The sequence below is a fragment of the Miniopterus schreibersii genome (genome assembly GCF_964146895.1).
Source record: "Miniopterus schreibersii genome assembly, chromosome: 12".
In the NCBI taxonomy this organism is placed as follows: domain Eukaryota; kingdom Metazoa; phylum Chordata; class Mammalia; order Chiroptera; family Miniopteridae; genus Miniopterus; species Miniopterus schreibersii.
Genome location: NC_138112.1, coordinates 57330161 through 57350377, shown reverse-complemented (window position 1 = coordinate 57350377; position 20217 = coordinate 57330161). Strand labels below are relative to the sequence as shown.

The window sequence follows — 20217 nt, the reverse complement described above, 5'->3', positions numbered from 1 at the left end:
TGGGACGGCGACCCTCCGGGGGGTAAGGAGGAAGGGCAGGCGAGAAAACGGGGAAGAGAGGGATTGGCCAGCTGCCTGCGCCGGCTTTTTCGGCCAAGTCACTGTCATTTTCCACAGGCCAGAAAGTTCATAATCCTTTGACTGAAGTTAAGGAATTTTTAGTTTTAATCAGGGGAGCTAAATTAGTGATTTGGTCTTTCATATATTTGGAAAGTGGCCTTTCACTTCTGCAGGCTCAGGCTGCCAAGCTGCAGGTCCACCGTCCAAGGGCAGGGTCACCATGGAGGTGAGAGCTGGGAGGCAGGTCACCGTGGCCCCTGAGCGGCAAGGGGAGGCTTTGGAGACCCAGATGATGCACCTGTGAGCCCTTCACACCTGGCTGAGAGTGTGCTCTGGGGCAGAGATGGACCTCATGTCTTCCCTGTGACACTGTGAATAAATCAGGACACCACTGCTGCCTGCAGCAGGGGGCGGGGGGCGGGGGGGGTCCCACCCAGGAGGCTTTGTGCAAAACAGAGGAGTCTACCTTTAGAAGCAAGTTAGGCCCTGGGATTGAGGTTAAGATTCATTCAGGGCCAGAGGCAGGAACTGGTGATAGAAGGGACTTGAGCTTCACAGATTGCAGAGGGAGGAAGCGCTCCATTGAACAAAAAGTCTTTATTTACAAAGGGACTGGAGAGTGCTCAGTCATGGTTACAAAAGCATCTCAAGGGCCCTGGGACCTTTTCAGCCATTCCCAGAAGAAAGCCATGGGGAGGAAGAGGAAATGCGTGAAAGAAACACGCGGTAATAAAAGGGAGCCTCTATTCTCGCCCATCGTTTAACCCCGGAACATTTTAGGCAAACAAACCTTTATGATCTCTGCATACCATTTTATTTTTATTTTTTTTCTGGCCTTTTTTTTTTTTTAATTTTTAAATTTTATTTTTGTTTAAAATATTACAGATGTCCCTTTTTCTCCCCAATGACCCTTTCCACCCCGTCCCCCCCTCCCCAGGCCCTCTCCCCACCACTGTCGGTGTCCTTGGGTTGCGCATATATGCATATAAATTCTTTGGTTCCTCTCTTCCCCTCTACCCACCTACCCTCCTCCCTCCCTCTGACATTCTGATCTATGCTTCTATGTTATTGAATCTATTCTGTTCATCAGTTTAAGTTCTTTAGATTCCACATATAAGTGAGATCATGTGATGTTTGTCTTTCTCTGCCTGACTTCTTTCACTTAGCATAATTTTCTCCAGGTTCATCCATACTGTCCCAAAGGGTACGAGATTATTCTTTTTTACAGCTCTGCATACCATTTTAGGGTGCATGTTTTATTCATATGCATGATGATTTTTATTTGGTTATTTTGGGTGCCCAGGCCAACCACAAGTCACTAAAGGGAATGCTCAAAACTCAGAGGAGAAGCGGTTGGTGCCATTTTTCAAATGTGTGAAAAGTCCTTCACATTTTGTCCGACTGCCTCTTTCTAATTTGATTAAAGGCTTAGCTGTGAATTATTTTTGCCATCTCTGCTCAGGACAGTAAGACAGCAGAAAGAACAAAAGCACAGGCTGAGGGTCACCTGCAGCCATGTGTCTTTGAAGGGGCCAGGGAAGGGACTCTCGCATTAGCTGTGGGGCAGAGGCAAGATCAGGGCTGGGCTGCCTCTGTCTTCAATGTGGCAGCTTTAGAAATCAGGGGTTCTCTGGAATGGCACATAACCCCCAGCTCAAGTTGCAGTAAAATGTGGTGTCATTCATTGGTTTAACAAATGCCTGTGGAGTAACTGGCCTTCTGCAAGTCAGATAGCCCATCTAGTGGAGCCCAGCAGTCCAGCGCCTCTTGCATCTTGGTCGTCTGCTCCCTGCTATCCCTAGGCCCTGGCCCAAACCGTAGTATAGGGCATTGGCACCAAGAAAGGAGCTGTAGATGCTTAAATCTAGGACCAGCTACTTTCTGGATGAATGACTTGGCTTCTGGGATCTTTAGGTTCCTCCTCTATCCCTACTATAAAGTAGAGATAATAGCATTTACCTTTCAGGGCTGTAATGAAGGTTGCCTGTCATTGGACCAGTGCTGGAAGAAACAGGTGCTCAAAAATAGGTGACTATTTTAAAACCTATTACCATTGCGCTTATATCCCTCCGGAACATCTGAAACAGAGCCTTTAAGATGTATAAAACCTTCAAAGTATATTAATGCTACATTTATGCATCCGCCGCTCAGAGCACACGCGTGCACCTAGCCGCTGCGGAATCATCTGGAAAGGAAGATGGCAGCTCAGAGCATCCCCTCCAGTGCCTTTCCCAACCCCTTCCTCTGCTGATTGGAAAAAAGAGTCTGGGAACCCTGGAAGCCTGTACTTAGGCAGCCCAAAGGTTGGGAGCTCAAGCTCTCTCTACTGGTCTGGCCTGGCAAGTAGAAGTAGGAACAGCAAACTCAGTAAGCACAGGTCCCCTTGGGCTCTGGGAATTCCTGATAGCCTGTGCCCAGCGGGACCCCTGCCCCAGGCAGCAGAGGCAGGCTTCCTGCGCCCACGGCTGGTGACTTCTGCCGCCCTGGACGCAGGGGGGCGCTGCAGCTCCACTTTTCCTCAAAGATGCCTGGAGGCTCTCCTTGGGTGCCCAGACTGAGCCCTGAAAGATCCGGGTTTCCTTTGCACTTACTTGATTTTGCACTCTCTGTGCCCTCCGCTGTGGAAGTCGGTGGAAGGCCGGCAGTGCCCCCAGAGCACAAAACGTAAAATGTGCATGAATGCTTCAACCAGGAAACTTAAAACATTTGCAACAGATACATTTCTTATTGCAACATTTTAAAGTACATAAAAGCAAACATAATTTTAGATACCCCTTGAGAGTAGTGTTCAACATACACACACAATAGGACAGTTATAAGTGAGTTTGATTTATTTACCGAAGTAGGGCATTACTCCTGTTTTATTTTCTTTTTCACTTGATAGCCCCAGTAAGTTTTTTAATTTTAATTTTAATTTTATTTGTTTAAGACATTCCCACTTAGGTTTGAAACCCTAAGTTATTGGGTTGAAAATGAAAAACAAGGCATCTTAATGAAAATTCCTAATTGAAGTGAGCAGAGGCTTAAAATGATTATAGTTTGGTTACTCCAAGAGCAGCATCTGAACTGTTTTAATTTTTATGGTGGGTAGAAGGCAGGTGACTCTTCCTAAAACTAAAAGAGCAGTTATAATCCCTAAATTCCCTGAGGACAGGCCTTCTTTTCAAGTCTTTTCCCATTTCCTTTTGGACTGGTTGGCAGTCAGATGGGCTGGTTGGTTCTCCCAGCCCCAGAAGTGGAATTTAGCCCTGTATCTAGGTAAGAAGGGGTTGTTTGGGGCAGGGGCAGGGGAAGGTGTGTACAAAGTAGAAGTGGCTTTGATGTAAGACTGGCACAGGTTCAGATCCCAGCTCTGGTACTTGCTGCCCAGCCTGGTAACCTTAGGTCAATTACTTAGTCGCTCAGAACCTCATTTGTAAAGTCAGTAATAGAACTTCTCTTGCAGGATTGTCATCAGTATCAAGTCAAGTAATATATATATGACCTGGCACAATGGCTGGCAGATAATAGGCACCCAACGCTGTTAGGGATCAGCAAACTTTTTTGGCAAAAAGCCAGATAGTAAATATCTTCGGCTTTGCAGGCCATACAGTCTCTATTGCAGTTACTCAACAACATAAATTAGGGAGTCTGAATATATTCCAATGGGCGGTAGTTTGCTGACCCTGCTCTAGGTCAGTGCTGTCCAATAGAAATACAATGTGAGCCACATATGTAATATTGAACTTTCTTATAGCCACAGGAAAAAAGAGAAACAGGTGAAATTAGTTTTAATAATTTTATTTTTACTTCAAATTATACAAACCATTATTGCTTCAATATGTAATCAATATGAAAAATCATTAATGAGGTATTTTACTTTGATATGTGGTACTGTTTTTAAAAATCAGCCGTGTCTTTTAAATGTACAGCACCGCTCATTTCATATGAGTCACGTCTCCAGTGCTCGGTAGTGGCATTGAATGACATCGCTTTGGACAGTGCCTTCTCAAACGGCCAGTAATAACCATTTATGGGTCAAGAAATCCATTTAGTAGAAAAAAGTCAAATTTTAAAAATGAAATAGAGGAGAATAGAAACTATCAGAGTACATTGCACATACAAAGGGTATGAGCTGTTCCCTGCTGTTGTGTATGTGCATGCATGTGTGTATGTTTGCATGTGTGTATGTTTGTATGTGTGTGCACACGTGTGCATGTAAACATGTTTGAAATTCACTGCTTCAAATACAAAAGTGAAGTTTTTTGTTTTGTTTTTAAAATTAGGTCGACTGAGGTGTTTAGCTTCTTTCTTACTCAGCTCAGGCTGCACTGTGCCTGTGTCAAAGCAACTCTGTTGATCGAAAGAATGAATGTCTGAAACCAGCCAAACCAGTTACTAAATGTCATGCTGACCATTTAAAAATACACGTCAAAATTTCCAACTTCAAACTTTATTATCTCTATACTTAGTTTCAAAAAGTCCTCATTTCACAGAAAGCAAACTGAAACCCGGGAGCAGTGAAATGTTTGATCAAGGCCCAAAACTCCAGCAGTGATTTTATGATGAGAATGCGGGAGGCCATGGGCCCAGCTGGAGAATAGCTTCTTCCTCACCTGCTGGGGCTCCACCTGTGCACTTGAAAGGGAACCTTGCTTAACTCACCCAGTGATTTAAGTGTCATGAGTTATTTGTTGCTTGGAATTTTTGAATATATGAAACAAAAGTTAAAGAGTTATTGCCTTAAAGTGTTTCATTCTCTCCATGATTTTTTCATTAATTCTCCCATCCATTTTTCTGATTATCCAAAAACAAGTGACGAAGGTTAGGGCTCTGGCTTGAACAGCTCACAATTCAGAGGGGAGGGTCCATTTCCTGAAATCAGTTCTGGGAAAACCTCACCCCCTAATTGGATTCAGTTTCCTGCCTTTTCCATGGGATTCATATGTAGAAATAACAGGTTCAGGCTGGCTTGGGTACACATCCTGCCTGCACCATTTCTAGGCTGTTGGGACTCAGGCCATCATCTCTTAGACTCAGTGTCCTCATCTGTAAAATGGGAATAATAATTTTGGCCTCATAAGTTTGTGTTAAAGATCAGTTGGAGAAAATAAATGCTAAGAGAAGAAATGTTTAAGTATTGGAAAATGTTTTTATATGTGATTTTTTATATGAATCAGCTTTCATAATAATATAGCATATTGAGTAAAGAAATTATGTATTTTTTTTGCTTCCTCCTTCCAGAAGGGGGCAGTGTGAAGCAAAGCAAATGCATTTTGTTTCCCTTATTTTCATGTCCTGATATTTAGTGGCTTACAGACTACATTTTTAAGGTATCTTTTCTCCACCCATTTGTATCTCATACTCACACATACGCAGTTTCTGTCAGGAATCCCACATTCACAAAAACATGGCCACATTTTTTGGACACTTTTTAAAAAAACAAACAAGGACTTTTATAGTTGTTGCCATGGCAGCCAACACTCTCCTGTCAGTTATCCAAAGAGAATTGTTAGTGAGCTTTGTCCACGGTCAATAAACACACCCATTGTCCTCAGGGGAAGGTAATGTGGCTCTAACAGCAAGAGTGGCCACAGCCCCGAGAAGGGGGTGTGTGTAGCTCACCCCATCCCTGGGAAAGACCTGAATGAGCCAGTGTAGCTCACCCCATCCCTGGGAAAGACCTGAATGAGCCAGCCCTTTGCGTGGACCCTCCTCAGCCGGCAGAGACACCGCTTTCCTGGCACTTCAGGGTTGTGTAAAGGGCTGGTGTCCCTCTGAGTCACTTTACAGGCAGTAGGAAGCTTAAACTGGCACTTTCTTTCATTTCCAGAAACATTTGGCCCATGCCTGCTCAGGTAGCCTTCCCGCAAATTAAGACAGCCGTCTCCGGTGACTGGTCGACCAGGAAGAAATTCCTAGACGAATTCCACGAGAGAATGGGGGAGGCCACTGCAAGACAGAGAGTCAGAAAGGGCATGTTTGCAACTTGCTGAGATATAAATGCCTGTCCTCATTTTTGTGTACAAATAAGAAGCCCTGCATGTTAGCCATGAATAGCTTCTCAGACAAATTAATTTTAAGGTAACCTTTTGGAGCCTCAGTTTCCACTTATGTAAAATGGTTCAATAATAGAACTAAGTCTTTTAGGGCTCCGGGGATAAATGCACAGAGCCATGGCCCATGTGGCTCAGCTGGTTGGAGCATCATTGCATACATCAAAAGGTGGTGGGTTTGAGTCTCGATCAGGGCACATACCCAAGTTTCGGGTTCGATCCCCATCAGGGCAAGTGCGGAGGCAACTGACCAATGTTTTTCTCTCCCCCTGCCTCTCCTCCTTGCTCTCCCTCTCTCTAGAATCAATAAAAAAAATGGCATCTACTTTTAAAAATAAAATAAAAGTAAATGTACTTCTCTGTAGTCTGGCAGGCAGTAAGCCCTTACTATGTTATTACAATTTAAATGGTTGCTCCCTAGGCCATGTATCAGTATTTCTCTATTGTTGTCCAATATCCTGAAATCTGTTAGGATATTCAAAATACAACCTTTTAAAGCTGATTTTTTTTTTTTCAATTTCAAAAATAAAAGTTGATTTTTTTTTCTTTAGCTCTTTTTTAAATGAAAATGCTTAACATAGCCACCCAAATAATATATGTGTTTTCCTCAGTGTTGCATTTAGGTTTACACAAACATCCCTGAATTTTCATTGCAGTGCTGAAGGTGTCATGTCTGAAAGTACCTAGAAAATGTATCTGTTTTGAGAGACATGTTCTTTTTCTGACACAGTAAATGAATGAGAGATGAGAGACAGCAAGGTAGACCTGAGAATTTAGGTATTCCCTTGAAGAGGAAAATCTAGCTGTGTGATAGAAATGTAGCAAGGACCATGGTTAAGGGCCAGGGGAAATGAAATTTTTAAAGGCTGGTTTTGCTCCTCTGTCTCCTCTGTCTAAATTTGTCTAATTCTGATGAGACCCAATTCCTATAGAGTCAAGGTTTTATAAATTCATTGTATAAGTTGGTGAGAAGATGCTAAGGAGAATCTAGGGAACCAGAGAAATGAAACTAAGCTATGCGCCTTTGAAAGAACACACCTTGGGGAAAGATCAAATCAGGAGAGCAGATGGGCTGGCCTGGAGCACTGTGAATTGGTGTTCTGAGATAACTCCCACAGCTCAAACTATATCTTTAAGGTATTCTGAAAAGACCATTTTGATGCCAACCATGCCCTTTGCCTGGGAAGAAGGGGAGACAAATCACTGCAAAACCTTTAGGCTTTAGGAACCAAACAGGCTGGCTGTGTGCCTTTGGAGAAATTGCCTAACCTTTCTGAGCCTCAGTTTACTCATCTGAAAAAAGGAGATAATATTTTCCTTGAAAATATTGATGAAGATGAAATAAGAAACCATCTGTGATGTGCTTCTCATGTCTTAGGCCCTCAACACCTGTTATCCCCCCTCTGTGTACTGAAAAAACTGCCCATTTCCTTAATTCCTAAAGAGGAGGGTAAGGATGGTTTGAGCTGGGAGAGTTACTAGTCTTTTTAAGCTACAACTTAGAAAGAGGCTGGGGAGAGCTTTTATTTTTGGAGATTCGTATTTTACTCTCTCGTCAGTTCACTCTGAGGCCCACACGTAGAGTGATCTTGTCAGTCATCCAGCATGTGGGTAAATTTCTATACTTCTTAAGTTATCCTTCTATAAACCACATATGTCTGGGGCATTTAATCAAGTACCTCTCTATGAATTGTACCATACGTAGGCAGGTGGCTACCTGTTAGGTACACAGTAGTGTAGGGAAGACCACGCTGCCCTCAGACTCTGCGACTGTGGGCTTCCCGACCTTGGCACACCACCTGGACCTCTCCAGGCTTTTTCCCCATATTAACATCTGAGATTGATGATTGGGTTTCTAAAATCCCTTAACTCCCAAATTCTATAGTTCAAGCTCTCAGTTCTTTGTTTTATCATCCAAAGCTCAAGCAGATAAGTGGCCAGACTGTTGTGATGGTGTCATCCTCCCCCAAAGCTGGTCGATCTCCTGAAGATTTAGAAATTGGGACACTGATGGGTACGCCACAGTGGCAAATGGGTGGGTAACTCAGCAAACTAGCAAGCTTCAAAGATGAATCTGTGTTTTCTAATGCATGGGGCCTAAAGCTGAAACTGCCTGGGACTCATTTAGGACACTTGGATCTAATATGTACACGTCATTTTGAATTATGGGCATATGCTGCGCAGATGGCCTCTGGGTTGGTCTTTCTTATTAGAGGCGGAGGAAGGTCATATTCACTTATATGTACATTACTTTTCAAAGACTCGTGGGATTCTAAGGGTGAGGTCAGAACTTAGACAAACCTACACGGATGAGAACAGTGATCTTTCATATTCCACAAGGGATCTGAGGTCATCCAGGGTTTGGCAAATGAACATTTTTATACATTTTCTGTTAAAATGTATAAAGTATTATGGTATCATTAAAAAAAAAAATCATTCCCAGCTCTTACCAGCTTTGTTGATTAGTTATCCAACCCCTGGTCCAAACTGCATCTGACAAGAGAGCTTCTATTATTATTTTCTTTCTTGATCTTTGATTCCATGAGGTATCTACACCTAACAATAGCATGCTCTCCTTTTTTATTAGCGCTGTGTGAGTGTTTTTCTTTCAATCTCACCTGAACAGAGAAGGGAAATAGCAGCGGTGTCTCAACTGTCGCCTTTATCCTGTCGACCATCATTGCTCTCGACATGCCACTGGAACAAATGTTGTCCCTTCAGCACTAAGGAGCCCCATGGATGGGGTCTGGAGGGAGATGTCACACAATACATGTCATGAGGGAGGTGGCATCATGGTGGCGGCTGCTCAAAACATCCTCACTGCCTTCTAGAATCCAGCTGAGCACCACTCAGCAGACAGTGATCGAGTCCCCACGTGCGCCAGGCCCTGCGACAGGTGCTGGAAATGTGGAGATGCGTGAGCCAGGGTGCTTGCTCCGGAGTGGTTTATACTATAATGATAACAGCAACTTACTCTGAACATACTCTATGCCAGGCACCGTTTTAAATGCGTCAGGCATATTAGCTCATGTGACCTTCAGAGCCACCCCACGAGGTGGGTACTATTATTAACATCCATGTTTTCTAGACAGGGAGACTGAAATGCCGAGAAGCTGGGTGACTCGCCCAGTTACTTAGCTAGTGAATAACAGGCCTGGAATCCAGAAGCAGAAGGTACATTCCAGAGCCTGGGCTCCCACCCACATGGCTTCTGCTTGCACTTCCCTTTCCCCGATAACCCCGAAAGCACACTCGTCTCCCGAATCCTTGTGGCCTTCTTCTCAAGGCTTATCTCTTCCATAACCTTTATAAATATAATGTTGCTCAAAGCAAAAGGAGCAACAAAAAACCTTGCAACACAAGGAAAGGAAAACAAAACAAAAAATTATCTATAATCCCGCTGCTGTGATCATTTTATGGCCTTTAAATCTGTGTGCTGATATAGTGTTTGAAAAGCCTAAAGTTTTCACTTAGGATTAGGTTAGATTTTTCCCCCTCAATCTATTTTTCCTTGACATAACTTGAATGACTCATTTGATTTGCATATTTTAATCTCAGCTCTACATACAATTGACTTAACTAATCCCTTATTGTTGGATGTTTAGGTTAGTTCTGACATTTCACTGTCATAAACCATATGTCTTTGTATATACATTTTTTTCAAATATGTTTAATAATTTTTTAAGTGGTTTTGGGCTTTTAACTATGTGGTATTTAGGTGGGGAAATCAGAATCAGGTTCATAACCATTTAAGTTTCTGTTGCCCTGGAGAAGTGGAAACAGTCATACTTAAGTATCTAAAACACAATCTGCTTTTTAGGAGAAATGTTGAAGCCGACGATTTCGTTCTTTCTGACACATCGGCACCTTCTCCCTGAGAATTGTATTCATGACCTCCCCAAGGGTTAGCTGGCCTGGATGCCCCTTCTCACCCACCTTGAAGAGTCATCCCGTGGGATAGTGGAGAATCAGGCACAAGAGGGTCAGGAAGGCACAGAACAGGTTTAACAGGAACTGTGTGATTGAGGAAATGTAGACAAGCTGACAAGGCCAGGAGGGAAAACTGTGAGATAAGTGGCTAGTAAAGGTCTGCCAAGCAGGGGTGATTCAGGGGAAAGAGAAAACCTGGTGCCGGAACACAGGCTTTGTAGGTACGTGGAGATGACTTTGAAAACTGGCCCCACTTTTTACTTGCTGTGTGATCTGACTCAAGCCGTTTAATCTTTCTGAGCCTCAGCATATTCATCTGTAAAACGGGCGTGCTATAGTACCTGCTTTAAAAGGTGGTCGTGAGGATGTAACCAGATTGTATAACTTTTTTGTTGGCTTCTTTGATGGTGAACTTATAAGTTCTTCATCAGCAGCAGCATCACTCAGTGGAGGGGATGGTGTGATCAGAGGTCAGTACTCATACACTGTTTCAGAACATGGAAACCATCAGGGGAGGTTTGCTTTTCTGGAAAAGACAACAAATTAAAGGGTGCAATGTGACATCTATGAGAAATAAATGTTACACTTTACTTGTCCTGAAGTACAAGGTAGCTCTGAATTAAGATACCTTGGGGTGCTCTTGGTAGAACCCCAGCTCAAAGGGAAAGAAGCGGGGAACTTGACTGAAGGTAACCGGAGTGTCCAGGGACTTAGTGGGCTGCAGACAGAGCGGGACCAAGGGCACAGATGCCGTGCGGACATGCTGTTCCCCTGCCCCCTTGGCTGGACTTCCCTGGGCTGTGTGTTTCAGGCGCCGCGGCTTCCGGCAGCACAAGGCTTACAGCACCCTCGCAATGAATGATCCCAGCTTTAGGGTGTCTCTTTCCTGGCACTTCCAGGAGAAAGCCCAGGGAACAGTCTCATTAGCGGGCCTGCAGTCGCACTGGCTCCTGGTGTGACCACTGTAGAAAGGCTGTCTGACTGGCTGGGCCTGGCGCACGGGGCTCACTTCCATGGGGCAGAGGGACGGGGGGGGGGGGGGGGGTGTCCGGGGAGATGCTGGGAAGATGAAGAAGGAAGGAGAGAGGGAGGGAGGGAGGAATAGGCTACTCCAAACGCATAAAAGTCTCATAATTAGGTGACTTTCACCCGAGTCACCTAATTTTTTTCACCTGCAAACTTGCCTTCAGCTCAGCTTATTGAGGACTTTTTCCCTCCCACCCTCACGCATGTGTGAGTCTTAAGTCAGGTGTTGCTCTCTGCCACCTGAAGCTTCAGCAGCAGTGTGCTGCTTTAAGCTCAGGGTGTCGTTAGTGGCACAGCAGTCACCCTGCGCAGCCCAACTTCTCCCGACAGGTTCTAAAAATACCCAGAGGCACTGGAGCAAACAGTGAGGGCGGCCGCGCGGGTGCCGGGCTCTCAGAGCCGCCTCAACACCGCTGCCGCCTGGGCACCATGGGCTCCCTCAGGCTTCGCTTTCCTTTTTGGTTCTTGGGTCTGGCTCACCTGTACCGCTGTTCATGCAGAGGGTAAACCAGGGCTCACTGACGGAGCATAACTGACTGGAAGAAAGGGAGAGAGAGACACAATCCAGACTTGTTCACGCTGTTTTCTTACAGCTTGCTCTAGGCCTGAACTATGATGTGTCAAGAGATCAGACCAGTCCAGGGAGCAGCAAAGATTAGCCGGGATTTAAAATAAAAACTCCTTAACAAGAGATCACCTAGAATAACCCTCGTATGTATCCATGAAGAGGCCCAAGGACAATGTTCGGAGAAGGTTAGTGCTCACAGATGACCAGGGCCACCACCTGGGTGGTTTTTCTAAGGCAAAGCAGAAAACAACCCCCTTTCTGAGGAATCCTTAGGTGGAGGTGATCCATCCGGGGAGATTCTCTTGCGTCAAGGAGGTGCCCCATGTTATGGGACTGAGGAGCTAAGGATTTTGGCATTGTGTGCCCTGCGTCTACAGTTCAGGAACCTGCTTAGTGTTGGTTATCTTATCAAACCAGTGAGCATTTGGGTATTTTGAAACCTAACCAAGGAGCTTAAATGATAAAATCACATGGATTATGAATATATGTGAGTGATACAGATCTGGCCTTTTATAGATTGCCTGCAAGAGTTAGATGTCTCCTTAACAAGATAATGAATCTGAACCCAACGTAAGCATGTGAGTGAGGTTCTTTGCTGTTGGTGTTTAAATGACTTTATTAGATGTCACTGGTGGTGATCGTGGAAAGTGGGGGGAAAACCCCCACAGCTTTTTACCAACCCTCTGGCTGCCTGGACTACATGAAATATTTGTTTTAGCTGTTGGGAATTGCCACGTGGTTAATAGATTGCCCAGAAGTTGTTCTCTGAGCAACTTTCAGTCAGCCGCTTCGGGGCAGGATTCTGGGGTTTAAATTAAAAAGTTACTCCTTGCAGAGTGAGCGTGAGTAAGTCCTTGGGACAGAATGTACTCGGCATTGTTTCCATCCATACGTGAGCGGAGGAAGCGTGTGTGCCCTGCACATATGCTTCTCATTGGAAAATGCGATCAAATGTCCCTGTAGACTGGTTCTCATGGAAAGCGCTTGGCATCTCCTCAAGCCTCAAGTAAAAGCTCCTGAGCTCCTAAATTGCTAGGTGGTCTCTCCCAAGGACTATGTCAGAGGCAGGGGCACCTTGCTCTTTGTGGGTGGGAGTTTGCTCACTCTGGATTTCAGGTCTGCCTTCTTTTTAAAAAATCTGGTTTTTGTTATTGTTCTTTTTAAATTGAATTGCCTAGATGTGGCCAAGGATTTGAATAGTTTTGTGAATCTGGCAGCTGAATAACACTCTTAGTAATAATAGCAGCAACAGCTAATCTTTCTATAGCCTTTCCTATACGCCAGACACTGTTCTATGTGCCTCAGATTTTAATGTATTTATTGCACAGACAGTGGAGTTTCAGATTTATCCCCCCATCTTCTCCTTCTCCCTCCAGAGCTAAAATTAGCCAGATTGGCTATGCACCCTTATCACCAAGATGGCCAGGCAATTGCCAGCTTTTAACTGTATCACACAGACTCGACTTTTAATAGAGTTTAATCGAAGAGAACCGTGGCGTGCACGTTTGCTTGGAGATACTCCTGCCTTTCATGCCCGTTGTGGTTCTGTGAGGAGTAAGTTCAGGGCACACCATTTATCATCCCGGACAAGAAATTCAGTTACAAAGACCCGTTTCGTTCCCTCTGCTCGTCCTGCTTCCAGCATATTCAAGGGGTTCTAATTTCAAGCTAAGCAGTTGGATTTCCTGAGAAAGAAGGCAGTGGACTTTTAGAGTTGCTGCAAAGACACAAATTGCTGATGTGAATGGAAAGAGTGAGCTCTTTCAGAGACAAACATTTTAATAAATCAGTCCAGGTTTGTGATGGTTTAAAATGCTTCAGATCAGTGAGCATCGAGGTTGTTCTTCGGCTTTTTCTCTGCCTTCGGTGAGAGATGTGTGCCGTGCAGCAGTGTGTGGCTCGAAGACTGTCTTCCCAGGAGGCAGGGTCCCCTGAGTGTCCTGTGTATCGTCGCCCAAACAACGTTTCAGAGTAATCAGTCCCTGAAGTAATGCTGTGCAAAGGACTCAGGCCTCTTCCACTTAGGCCTGTGTGTGAGGATCTGGGGCTCTCTCGTCTCCTAGATCCACTCACTGCTCTCCCTTTCAGAATGTGGAACCCCAAACTGCAAGAGCACTTTAGGGGTGGGAGGCAGTCGTATTGCTGATTATATTTCCAAGTGTGAAACCCACGGACTGGGCTGGGACTTAGGGGAGCTCCTCTGGTTCAGTGTGGCTCTATTTCTCTGGCTGAAACTATGGAAGGAGTGTCCAAGCAATGCTACTTCCATTTGCCTCGTGCAGGTGTTTTCATTTAGAAATGCCCATTTTGTGAAAGGGATTGTGCATCTAGATTTCTTAAAGAAAAGCCACATTGGAAGGAAGGAAAGGAATGTGAAATTTTTTCTATAAATTAGATCACACAGGTCTCTAAAATAGGTGAGTTAGGCCAAAAACAAAGAAAACAAGCAAAACAAACAAACAAATAAAATAAAACTGACAAGCAGAAACTACTTCAGTTGTTTAAGGTCTGGATTATCTGGATTTGATCAATAGGAAGGCAAAAATCAATCAGATGATGGCAAATCGTCATGACTATCAGCCTGTCTTTGAGGGTTACTTTTTCAGGGGTTGTTCAGAGGAGGTTCATTTCTTCATAGCTGCTTGATGATTTTTTCACTTGTGAGTTTTCCTTGGAAACAGAATGAGTGGAAAGAGCAGGGGCTTTGGCCATCAGGAAGATCTGGGCTTGAATTCTGGTGCAGCCGCTTAGCAATCTGGTGACTTACCCTTTCTGAGCCTCAGTTACCTCATTTGAATTTGGAATTGATAATCACTCCCTTTTGTGATGATCAAATGGAAGGATGGATATGGAGCATCTGGTACAAAGTGTGTGTTGTGTGACATTCGTCTGGGTCACTCTGTATCTCACTCTCTGAGCCGAGGACGAACCAAAGGATGAGTCAATAGAGATAGCCAGTCCAATATTGGTTCAAATAAAAAATCAACAAAGAAGAGATGCCTATAATCACTCAAGATACACAGTTTTCTTGCTATATTCCAACTCTACTACAGTGTGTCCTTGGGAAGTTGCTTAACCTCTCTGATCTTCTTAATTGTAAAATGGGAATAATAATAATGGTTCCTTCCTTGCAGAGCTGTGGTGAGGATTCAACAGGCTAAGGCAGGCAGAGTATATACTTCAGTGCTCTGCGTATAGTTTGGGGACCCATGACTCTGTTTCTCCTTCACCTTTCTGGCTGCCAGCCATCCTGACCCTCAGGGAGACCCTGACTTGCCCATTTCTCCATGTGAGCCACAGCGGCTGCATTTCTGGAAGCTCACCTCTGCCTACAAAGTGGTCCTTTCACCTCGAGGTGGCCCAGTCCTTTCCTGGGCAGCAGCCATCACCATGAGGGGGTCCATTAGATTTGTTGAGCAGCGACACTGAGGCTGTGAGTCAGAGAGAGAGAGCTGATGGAGTCACATCCTGAAGCACATGTAAGTAATTTGTTCTGAAGCAGATCCAGGTTTCTAGATCTAAGCATCGCCAGCTTGTTTTTGTGATTCACAGTTTAAAACAGATTTACTGTCAAATCAAGATGAGTGCTAATTCACATGGAGAAGTGGAAATAATATAATTTGGTTGCAATTACAAAGATAAACACATCAGTTTACAAACTGAGAATGTCAGTAGCTTTGATCCTTTTGTCATTTTAATTTTTGTTGTTTTCCCCCAATATCTAATTTAAAAAAATTTAGATAATTTTAGATTTAAGAACTATAAAAATAATAGGTTGTTTCCATATACCCCTCACTCAGTGTCCTGGAATGGTTACATCTTACATACCCTAAAACACTGGTTAAAACTAAAAAATTAACCTTGCTCTGGTACTGTTAACACAGAACTCATTTGGATTCCCCCACTGTTCCCACTGAGGTCCCCTGTCTGTTCTGGGACAGAGGATCCTGCCAGTTCAGGATCCCACATTGCATTTAGTCGCGGTGTCTCTGTGGTCTCCTCCCATCTGTGACAGTTTCTCAGGCTTTCCTCGCCTTTCACAGCCGTGACAGTCTTGTTTGAAGAGAACTGATCAGTTATTTGGTAGATTGCCTCTCAATTTGGGGTTATCTAATATTTGCTTTTTAGTTCACTGCTCTACATATACTTTATTGGCCAGACCAGGGATCTACTGACAAATGGAAGTTTTAAGGTCTAATAAATTATCCAGTTATTTCAGCCTGGCTGGGTATTTTTAGTTCCCGGAGGTTAAGAGTATGGCCTCTGGAGCCAGTCCCTGGGAAGGCAGTGGGGAAGAAAATTCCACTCGGTCAGCTGCAGAGGACTTGATGGTGACGTTTTAAGACTGGACAGGGACATGGCAAGGGAAAGCCAGCAACAGGTATAGTACATTTTCTCTTTCCTAGGCTCCTGCTTTTTCTATCATTTTAATGTATCCTCTGTAGGTGGTAATCTAAGGTAGAGTTTAATTGAAATCAGGTGAGAAATGGATAAGTGGAACATTAAAAATGAACACGCTCACCCCCATCATGAGAGGATGATAGGAATGGTGGGCTCTGCACACAGTGAAGCCTCTGAATGGTATTAGATGAGGTCTCTGCTCTCATGTGCTTTCCTCCGTGAGATGCTAAATCCCACGGCCAGTTGACCCAATTTGGGGGCCAAAGACATCTGCTCTGACTGACTGCTGTGTCCATGTGCCAACGCCCTCTGTATTTTAGTGGGAAGCAGCTAAGCAAGCCAGCAGAGCTAGGAAATTGTAAACAAAACATGACAGGAATCAAAATACTTGACTTAAATGACAATCCTTGTTGCTCTTTAAGGCAGGTGCTTAAAGAAAACTGGGAAGAGCAAGGCTGTGTGACCTTGACAGGTTACTCAACTGGGCTTTACTTTCTTCATCTATAGAAAGGGTATCAAAATACTTTCCATACAGACTTGATGACAAGCAATAGTAATGACAGTCATAATTTATTGAGCATGACCATGGGTCAAGAGTCTTGGGGTACAATGATCTTCACGTTACTAGGTAGGGACTATGAATATCCCCATTTTGCAGATGAAGAACCAAGCTCAGAGAGGTTTAGTGACTTTGCCAAAGTTGCACAGCTAGGAAGTGGTAGAGCAGGAAGGACTCATCTGACAGGCTGTAAAATCTGTGCTGTAACCCAACCATACTGTTGTAAGGATCCAGGAAATAATACAGCTCTACTCACAGTGTGAAATGGGTGCCCTGATGGGATGAAAGGTGATTTTTTTAACCCTCACCCAAGGCTATGTTTTTATTGATTTTAGAGACAGAGGAAGGGTGAGAGAGAGGGAGAGAGAAAGAGAGAAAGACATTGATCGGTTGCCTCCCATATGTTCCCTGACTGGGGATTCAACCCCAAACCTTTCGGTGCACGGGACAACACTCCAACCAACTGAGCCACCTGACCAGGGCAAGGTAAAAGATGATTTTAAGGGTACATGAGATAATTTGGGGTACACTGGTGATAAGTTAACATCAAATCACATGGTAAGAAAATTACTTTCAAATGTCTTTCGATCTCTCTGATTATGACAAGGTTAAATCTTTGATTAGGTGCTACTATGCCTTTATTACTGTCCTAAAGCCTTTCAACTTCTCTTTACACAAAGAGGGAACAGGCTGCAGAGGCTTCGACAAACATCTATTTGGATGTCAATAAAAATGTCGGTTGTCACGCCTACCTTCTACTTATGACAAATGTTACCAGGTTTTCATTGCTGGTGGTAATGGAAAAATACCTCTCAGAACACATTTAAGAACAAAGAATTCATCAATGTTAAACATTATTAAGTAAATAATAGTAGAGGTGTATTCAGTTATTGCAAACCTAGTGACTGCCGGATGTGAGTGACTCAGTTGTGAGAAACGCTGTGATAGACCCTGAGTAGTTTCCAGCCTGATGCACAGCCTATGGCTCATACTCAAGAAATGTCAAGGACAGAGGGAAGGAGGAATGCAGCTCCCTCTCCCAATCTGTTATTAGAAGAAATGGATGACTGGTAAACTGGGTGAGACAGTCTTTCCTTTGAGGTCTGGATCTGAATGTCCCTTGCTCTGAAGGCTGATGGAGAAAGTGAACTTTATTTTGGTCCTCACTGAACCACAAAGGCTGAGTGCTGGGGACAGAACTTCTGATCTCAGCGTCAGACCTTATGTTACAAACCAGAGGCTCCAGATGGGGGAAGGGGTTTCCCCCAAGGTCGCCCTAGCTGAGAGCAGCCATAGTGTGACTAGTGCTTTCACCCATTTTCAGGCCAAGTTCCTCATCTTCGGTGTCTTCCCAAAATAGCCACCAGGCCTGAACTGGTCCTCGGTAAAACCAAGACAGCTCAGGGGTCCAGCCTACCAGTCTGTAGGTGCTCCTCAGGTCCTCAGACTGCCTGGCACAGCGAGTTACCCGGAAACTCCACAGGTGGAAGAAGGTGATCCTCTCCAACCTTCAGGAGCCAACTGGAGGGCATTAGAGTGATACAGCCAGTGTCACAGATGAAATCATCTGTGACACGATTTCAGCCCACTGGCCCAAGGAAGACACAAGGCAAAGTTCATGTCTTCAGGGATGGGGGAGTATAATCCTCCCACAGAAGTGCCACAAATATTTGAGGACCAAAACACAATTTGCAGCAGGCCCTGAGCCCTGTTGTATGAAGTGCAGTAAACTCCTTAATTAGCAGTGTGGGCGATGTTTAATTGAGAACTGCCAGGTAGGCCGGAGTGTCTTGACCTCAGCACCATTGACATTTTGAGCTGGGTCATCCTTTGCTGTGGAAGGGCTGTCCTGTGTGTTGTAGGATGCTTAGCAGCAGCCCTGACCTCTACCCACAAGATGCCATTAGCAACTTTCTAGTTCCAATCGTGACAACCAAAGATGTCTCCAGATTACCAAGTGTCTCCTAGGGAGCAAAACTTTCTCCATGGAGAACCTAGATCCTACATGCATTGCTGATTCTCAAAGAACTGAAATAAATCATAGGTGCCTGAATGGAGAAGCTCACAGCCTAAGGGAGGAGACACACATATGTAAACTATAATGTCAAGTCACTCTGTCTTGCAACAATTTGAAATATGTAAAGGAAGCAGAAATCATTCAGTAGTGGGAAATACCAGCTCTGTGGAAGGGGTTGGGATGGTCAGGGAAAGCTGTATTGAGGCAGAGGCAGCTGAACAGGTTTTGAAGGATGAAGAGGAGTTTTGCAGATGAGTGATACCACATGTGAGAAGCTAAATATAATCTTTGATGCTTGTGGTGACTTGAGGACACTGTAAGAGTTGATGTGGGAAACGCTGACCTCAGAGCCTTCTCACGCTCAGGAAGGCCAGGTTGGAGGACTGTACTTAAATCGGCTTTATCACGGGATCGATTATGTGTAAGGAGCATTGCCAAGGGCTTTGGGGGCTCTTAGGGGAGGTGCCCACATGGCGCTACACTCAGAGGCACAGGAAATGCCTTTGCTCTACTATTTTGGTTAAGAGAGAAGGCCATTTATTTCTGTGGTCTCCCTCAGTATCATTTCCTGTTCCCACCACTTTGATGTTTGTCACATAGTATTCCACAAAGGCAACTGGATGTGGTTTCATTATTTAACCTCTCTGCCTCAGTTTCCTCACCTGTTAACCAGGGGTCATCAGATTCTCTCTCCTGCCAGCCTCACAGTCTTGCTCTAAGCCTAAAATGGGATCACATAGCATTGGTTATGAGTCCTGATGGATCTGGTTCCAGCCCTGCTCTGCCAGCTGCCACGGTGGACTTCTCTGACTTTCCATTTTCTCATCTGTAAAAAGGGTATAATACCCACTTTATGGGGTTGTCTTGAGGACTGAATTGTGCTTTGCCTGTGAGCTCTCAGCCCTGTGTCTGGCACACAGTAAGAGAGGAATAAATGACAAGCATTCCCATCAGTGTTGTGTTTAGGTTGAGTTTACGTAATGATTGCTCTCTTGTACTGAGTGCATGTTTTGCTCCAAGCACCATCATAAGAGTCCGTATGTAGTAACCTATGAGTACAGTAGCTGTTGTGATGATCTCTGGCTTACCTATGGAGAAACTGAGTCACAGAGTAATGTGTATGGTTAGTGAGTGGCAAGTAACTGCTTTCCTGGATAGTTTAGTACTTAGTGTTTCTCCATCACTTTTTAAAAAAAAATTCTCACCCAAGGATGTTTATTGATTTTAGAGAGAGAGGAAGGCAGGAAGAGAGGGAAAGGGAGAGGGAGAGGGAGAGAGAGAAACATCGGTTGGTTGCCTCCTGTATGCTCCCCAATCGGGATGGAACCATCAACCTAGGTATATGCCCTGGCGGGGGAATTGAACCCGCAACCTTGTGGTGTATGGGACGACACTACAACCAACTGAGCCACCTGGCCAGGGCTCCATCACTTTTTGAAATGAAATTAGGGCTTAGTTATAGAGTTACTTTTTACCAATTTATCAGAGCCAGTGTAGCAACTATTAGCTAAAATGAACTTTTCTCACTGTTGGCGGAAGGGCCATAGTACACTTACTGAATATTAATAAGAAAATGGGGGAGCAGAGATTTATTTTTAACCACAGTGTCTGAGCTGGCATC

The 20217-nt window shown here is 44.4% G+C and overlaps 1 protein-coding gene across 5 annotated transcripts in view; it reads left to right on the top strand.

Moving 5' to 3' along the window:
• Positions 1 to 20217, top strand: part of SLC1A2 (solute carrier family 1 member 2) — a gene marked incomplete at its 3' end in the record, with an annotated part of 120756 nt that overhangs the window by 21279 nt on the left and 79260 nt on the right. The window contains exon 1 of one of the 5 annotated variants that reach the window (XM_081152984.1): positions 11397 to 11804. The exons of the other annotated variants lie outside the window; for them this stretch is intronic. Within the exon in view, the coding sequence (XP_081009110.1) occupies positions 11773 to 11804 (32 nt within the window). The 5' untranslated portion in view covers positions 11397 to 11772. Of the gene's footprint in view, positions 1 to 11396; positions 11805 to 20217 lie in introns of those variants that run through there. 5 annotated transcript variants of the gene reach the window in all.